General features: G+C 37.2%; 1 protein-coding gene across 1 annotated transcript; it reads right to left on the bottom strand.

The window, feature by feature from the left end:
• Window positions 1-949: 949 nt before the first annotated feature.
• Window positions 950-4,911, bottom strand: LOC107714091 (P2Y purinoceptor 14-like). The gene is made up of 3 exons (XM_016519802.1): window positions 4,857-4,911; window positions 1,956-2,389; window positions 950-1,646 (listed from the first exon to the last, which is right to left on the bottom strand). Exons 2-3 carry the CDS (start codon window positions 2,387-2,389, stop codon window positions 950-952), a joined length of 1,131 nt encoding a protein of 376 aa, XP_016375288.1. The 5' UTR covers window positions 4,857-4,911.
• Between the last annotated feature and the right edge of the window lie 2,566 nt (window positions 4,912-7,477).

Genomic DNA, 7,477 nt, shown 5'->3' with positions numbered 1-7,477 from the left:
TATCTCTTTATATATATATATATATATATATATATATATATATATTGCAATCATTTGATCAGTAAACCGTAAGTATATAAAATATACTGTACATTTATACAAATATACAAAATATATTTGTATGTCATTTCTTCCTGTTATGCAAAGCTGAGTGTTCAGCATCATTGCTCCAGTCTTCAGTGTCACATGATCCTTCAGAAATCATTCTAATATGCTGATTTGCTGCTCAAGAAACATTTTTTTGTATTATTATAATTTTATAATTATAAAATAATAAATGTATAATTTTTTTTATCTGGTTTGAAACCGTGTGGAAACTGTGACACATTATTTTCAGGATTCTTTGTTGAATAGAAAGTTCTAATGAACAGCATTTATTTGAAACATAAATATTCTGTAACATTATAAATGTCTTTACTATCTCTTTCGAACAATTGAATGCATCTTTGCTGAATAAAAGTATACATTTATTAAAAAATTTTTCTTACTGACTTCAAACTTTTTAACAGTGTATACACAGTAGTAGAATATAGATTGGTTCTGCATTTGCCTATACGCAGACAATTAACAATATATATATATATATATATATATATATATATATTATGTTCTGTCCATTTGTATATTAATTATATTGCACTATAACTTGTAAAAAAAAAAGCACATCCCCAATTCCAGTTTTGGTTGGGTGGTCAGGTAGAAGAGGTCACATTTTTCAAGATAAAATATCAGTTTGAATCTTCAAAATGAATTTCTTACAACACATTCTCTATATCATCTTCACGCTGTAATCAACTGAAAGTGAAAATAAAATGTTGCACGTAGAAAAGGAAGGAACCTAATAAATTGATGTATTACACTGCATTAGATTGAATGAGCCTTCATCTGCATTGCATAGTTTGTTTCATTGTTAGTAGGACAGTGTCATCCTTCAAGAGATTTTTTTGTGTTAAATGACACTTTCACGTCGTAATGTGGAAATCTTTGTTTCAATGTAGCTCAACATGTTGCTCATTCGTCTTTGCTGGCTTTTATCGTCGCTGTCTCTCATTGAATCGGACATCCTCCTGAGGCCCAGCTGGGCTCTGAAGGCCTTGCAGAAGATAAAGTATATAAGTGGATCCAGACAAGCATTGAGCACCGATAGCAGGACAGTCAGCTCCTTCAGGACGTAGAACGCCTGCGCCGTGCAGAGCTTCGTCTGAGGTTTGATGAATGCGTAAGGCAGCCTAACCAAATGGTAGGGCACAAAGCATACACAAAAAACCACCACGAGCACCAGCATATTACGCTTCGATTTCCTGAATTTATGGCTTCTGGATGTGGTCTGTGTGGACAACTGAGCTTGTTTGATCTTTTGCAAAGTCCCCCAGTACAAAGCAATCAGAGACACCAGCACAAACGTGAAGAGCACCATAGACACACTGTGAGTGATTTTGTAGACCAGACTGAGCTGGGGACTGTGTAAGGCCTCGCAGCCGCTTTTCTCAGGCTTGTGAACGTGACCCCAAGAGGTCAGGAGAAAGAGGATGAAGTAGACGGAAGACATGGCTAACAGGGAAAGCCACGTTCCTATGGAAATGTGTCGAGCGGTACGAACCGTCTGCAGAGGATGAGTCTCCAACGGCCGGACAATCTTCAGGTACCTGAGGTAAGAGTAAAATATTAATATAATGTTATAATACATAAATGCATTTAAATTACTTAATTAAAAAATAGCAATGTTGTTTTTTTTTGCAGCCATGCTTGAAATTATATATGTTTATTTCTGAATAAAGCTGTAATGGAAATGAGAGGGAGGTTTAATTTTTGATATTATTACACAGCTCTCTGATTTTGATTTGACATTCGTGACAGTCTGACATTATTCCTCAGTAATGACTGTTGTCAATAGCAGTGCTGTATAATGGCTGCTCATAGGTGAACTTAAGTAGGTGCTTGCGTGAGTTGCATACCTGTTTGCAGCAATAAAGTCCATAAAGAGAATGCTTGCATACATATTAAGATAGAATGCTGTTGCTCCAAAGCTGCAGTAAATATTGCGCATTATATCTGAACTGTTGGTGTAGTTAGCAATGCGCAAAGGCAAACAAAGGCAAAGGAAGAAGTCAGCTGCCGCCAGGTTCTTCATGTAGACCGTGACGCTGGACTGAACTCGCTGATTGGAAAAGAAATAAACCCGCATCGTGATGCAATTAAGCACCAGACTGACGAGAAACACTAGTGAGTATGCAAATATGAAAGCAGGGTGAGAGGGGATCTTTGAAAATTCGCAGGAAGCATTTGTTTCTGTGACCGTCGTATTTGTTTCTGTGATGTCATCCAGGGCAGTGGTGAAGCTGGTTAGTGGGGCTGCAGTTCGACGAATCTGTGAAACTGCTGACTCCATCTATTAATGCACAAGAGAGACAGTTAAAGTCCCCATATGTTGTATATGGGGATTTTATTGATCCTCAAAGCTCAAAAGGTAAAATATGGAATTCATAGAATGTAGAATATTTATAGGCTATGTGTAAGATTTTGTCTATAGATGTAATAGTCGACTAATGACTCTAAAACATTAAACATATTAAAACATTAATCACACTTCGGTGCAATATTTTGAAGTTTATGGTTGAATATAGGCAATGTTCTGTATACGTTCTCGTTAAAAATTGCTATAAAAATGAAACCTAAAAATAACGCTTAGAGAATGGTGTCTGCATCTGAAATCACATCCTCTCTGGCCAGGTACTTCTTTTAAATGAGTTATTACTTTGTGACTGTTAAAAAGTATGTTTTATATAGTACTTTATGAATGTGCGTAGTATGAATTGGAGCCAGGCATACTACATTTGTTACGTTGTCATTGTCATTTGTATCACTTCACTGTCATTCACAAATCCTCTCCTATGGTATTTCAATAAAAAAACATCCAATTTGAAATGTAACGCAGGGTATTCTGGGAATGTCAATTTACGGTTATTCACTGTAAATTATTCGGTCTTTTTCACTTCCAAAAACGGTATACTACCGTAAAATTAATGTCCAATACATGTAATGTCATATACAGTTTTTCACCGTATATAGTAGGGGAATTTACCATTAACCATTTAACAGATTTTTAGTGTAGCAGTTTTACAGTCTTTTACCGTCAAATTCACGGTAATTTTTTACAGTGTAGGGTAGTAAATTGTCCATTGGGTGTACACTTCAGGGCTGCATTTCCCAAAATGTAAAATCTTAAGCCTAAGTTGATCATAGAACCATTGTCATCAATGGAGATACGATCAACTTCGGTTTACGATGCTTTTACGCAGCCCAGACAAGTATTAGGTGATCCAGGAACTTTTGGCCTACTGTTTTATGAATACTGTGAATTGGACATACTACTCTTTTCACATTCGTTTTTTTTATCTGTTATGTACAGTAGTAGGGAAGTATGTGATTTCAAATGCAGCCATTCGGTCTAGGTTCTTATTAGATCGTTGTGCAAAAACCTCCTTGCAACGTTCTGACAATGTTCATTTATGGTTACAGAAATGGAAGGAATTCCTAGAATGTTAGAATGGTTCTCAAAAAATAATCAAAAGGGAAGCATATAAGCTCTAGTCACACAGGATGTGTTCTTCCGAGCTGAATAGAAAGTAGCAGAATTAAACTGAACACCAGATTCTTGAGGTGCGCTGGGCTTCTTTTATCTTGATACAGTCTTATCACTGTGCAACAGAACAGCTAAAGACAGCTGACAGTTGGCATGTGCAGCCAACTATTTTAAAAATAGCACATGCGATAGATGCATCCTGTGCAAGCAAGTCAAACTTAATACAGACTGATTTAATTTGACCATTCAAAACGGATGTTCTCAAAAGTAAAAACAGCTCTTTACATCTGTTTGCTTCTCTCCTACTTTCTGTGCTCACATATCGCATTTTAATACGGACAAATGTACCTATTTTTCATTTAAAATACTGCTTCATAATCTGACAAAATCATCACACCTTTAATATGCTGTGATTTCTGTTATATTTACATGTACAATTCTCACAGAAAGCAACAAAATGTCACAGCGCACATCCGCATTCTGGGTAACAAACCACAAGAAAGATATTCCCTTTTCAGTCAGGGATGATTAGGCCTAACCTGTTTATTGATGCGATGATGCCAAAAATGGTACAAGATCAAAATGTGGATTTTTTTCGACCTGAAATGACGAATCAACACCACAGGGTTATATCATTATATCATAACCTATTGTTGCAAAATCAGATCTCCGTCGTTCTCTTGCAGTGCTGAGAGCTGCGTAACGTGACATTTATCAAGTTCAATGACTGATAAAAAGCGTCTCTTTAATAAAGGTCAGGTCTGTTCACAGAGGCCACTTTAAGGTGCTCTTTTCTGCACCACAAATGCTACTGATATCATACTGACACACTGTGACTGTGTCGATACTGACGCTAACATTTTTATATATAATGCCAAGCATTCAAAAAAGGTTGTTCATTAGCAACTAAATGTCTGAACAAGTACATATCAGAGAGAGAGAGAGAGAGAGAGAGAAAAATCTATTACTCAGTTCATTGGCCATTTAGAACAAAATAACCACAAAGTGCTCTATAAAGCACAAGTCATTTCTTGGTAATTATACATATTACATTAAAACTTTAGCAAGTTCCTTAACACTGAGAGCTAAATAGCTTAGAGACATCAAACATGTCCTGTCTTAAATAACAATTAATGCATGATATAAACAAGATGCAAATAACAAATGACAAAATCTTCTCTCAAACTGACCCAACAACGTTTATAGTAGAACCTTAATTGCAATTAACAAAAAAAAAAGCTAAAAGCTAATTAGCTGATCACGTTTAACTTACTTGAAATCCTCACTTTGAAGTCCACTGAGCTTTGATCTAGAGTTGGTCTTTTTCATTCACTTCCTTCATAAGTTCCTTCTGTAACATGTAAAGAGGAAATTGGGTTTTGTATGTATCTCTCTCTCTCTCTGTGTGTGCGTATGTGTGTCAGTATATGTAACAAGTCAAAGTATGTGACAAAAATGCAAACACAGGTGGTCGGGGGGTGAGGTGGTTGGGTGATTTTGTGGTGACACATGATAGACACTGATGTTATAGAATACACAAACAGTTACAGGACTACACTGTGAGCTGTAATCATATATATTTTTTTTTTTATCATTTGCAAGTCAAAATTGTTTGGCTCCCATTTTGTTTTCTCGGACATGAAGCAAAATTCAGACTATGTGTGTTGTACTTTAAAAGTATTTTTTTTTTTTAAACCAAAACTGTTGGAGGGGATTGCTTTTTGAGAAGACTGTGGTTTATGTTATGCTGTTGTGAGTTTTATTTCCAAAGTGAATCAATGATTCGCTTTTTGAGTCATCATTTTAGTTGATGCCTGTGCAACACTCTCTCACCATGCAAATACCTTGCTGTAGCTGTGGGCCATCCTGAATAATTAGCTAGTGTCAATACCTCAGCCTAACAAAGAACCTTTGACTGAATAATGTTCAGTAAAATGGTAAGAACCCGCAAAGTTCCTGTCACGTCCAAGCTGTGAGATTAGCATCAGTGAAGCGGCATAAAGTTATAACTGCTGATGTACATATAGTTTTGCAGGTTTTCTGCCATCTAATGGAGTCTCTATGAAACTACATTTTTTCAATTGCATTACAACAGTGACTACTATCTAACGTTAAAATTCACCTAGGATTAACGTATCCCCCTAAAATGGTGATTTTAAGGAGTCTCGACCTCAAGGTCAAGGTCAACTTTATTATCCCCATTGGGGCAATTTGTTTCACAGCCAGCAGTAAACCATACAATAACAAAACAAGCGCCCACCACCTTAACTCCATCCAATTGAAGTTTGCTAATTGAAAATGTTTTACACATAAAGGAATGAAAATGAAACCAGCATACGCTGCTTTTATTGCAAACCAAGAGATTTATGTATTACCTCTCTGAAGTGGCAGCCACGAATCCTTGCCAGTTGGTGTCAATAAAAAACACTGAGACCATTGGTGCTATCGGGACAAATAACGAGAGCCAGCTGAATGTAAATAAAAGCTTTTTCTGAGGCTGCTTCTGATACTCTCAGAGTTGGTACTTTTTTTAAATTACTGTGTAGTATGAATGTAAACTGGATGTACTACATTCCTCATGTTGTTATCATGTGACCTACTTATGACTTCACTGCCATTCATTGGATTCCATTGGATAGGGGTGGATGATACTGCAGATTTTGCTATCAATCCGATACCAAGAAAATACAGGGCCAGTGTCACCGATACTGATACCAATACTTTTTCCTTTTAAAAACATACATTTAAATTGAAAAATAAGCTGGATAAGTTGGTGGTGTTGCCACAGTAGTGAATTTCTACCGTTCCATCTCTCGCTGTAGCCAACAGTATCTGCTTGCGCTTGGAGCCGCTGAGTCACGTGATGGCACGACAACAAAACAGCATATCAGGGGAGGAGCAGCAATGTTTGCATACGAGATTTGAAAAGAGCGGCATATACACACACAGACATGTCTAGTCTTTGTTGAATGTATTAAGCAATGTATTAAGTGTAGAGGAGAGAAAATTAACCTAAAGTATCAATCTAATCAGGCTAGTATTGATCCGATACCAATACCACTGTTGGTGTCAATATTATCGATATTAGGATTGATCCGCCCACCCGTACTATTGGACGCACACTTCAGAATCTCAGCGAAAATAGTAGGACACCTCTGTACTTTTTGCTTACTGCTTTTTGAATACTGTGAATTAGGACATAATGCTCTTTTCACATACTGTTTTTGCCTACTATATGCTAGTGAAGTATGCCATTTTTGATGGAGCCACATTCAATCATTGAGACCCTGCTGGTAGATACCTTAACTGAAGCAAGCACCTTCTTCCATTAATGGCCATTAAAGGTGCATTTATTCACTTAAAGGGTTAGTTCACCCAAAAATGAAAATTCTGTCATTAATTACTCACGCTCGTGAAAGAAAACAAAAATAACGACTTTATTCCACATTTTCGTCTCTACTGTGTCACTTGTGGACGCACGTTCACGACAGTATCATGACGCGAGCGTGTGGCGGCGCTGACCCAGATCCGGCGTGATGGCGTCATTACGCCGGATCTGGGCCAGCGCCGGCGCCGCCACACGTTCGCGTCATGATACTGTCGTGAACGTATGTCCACAACGTATGACACAGTAGTAGTGTTGCTTTCGTCAACGAAAATTATGACTAAATATCGTCGTCAACGAACCTTTATTACGTGACGAAAACAAGACGAGACGAGACGAAAATGCTGGTCATGTGACGATGATTATAATTAAATGTATAATGCAATATCGTTGACGAATAAAAACAAGACTAAATGTGGTTTACAAAATAAAAACTATGCTAAAATGTCTGTTTCTGTTTCCTGTGTCTCGCTTCAGGGGCTGCATCAGGTCACACTGCGCAGACGCAG

Source organism: Sinocyclocheilus rhinocerous, unplaced genomic scaffold (genome assembly GCF_001515625.1).
Source record: "Sinocyclocheilus rhinocerous isolate Xijiao unplaced genomic scaffold, SAMN03320098_v1.1 scaffold3677, whole genome shotgun sequence".
Lineage (NCBI taxonomy): Eukaryota > Metazoa > Chordata > Actinopteri > Cypriniformes > Cyprinidae > Sinocyclocheilus > Sinocyclocheilus rhinocerous.
This window is presented reverse-complemented; position numbering and strand designations above follow the sequence as displayed.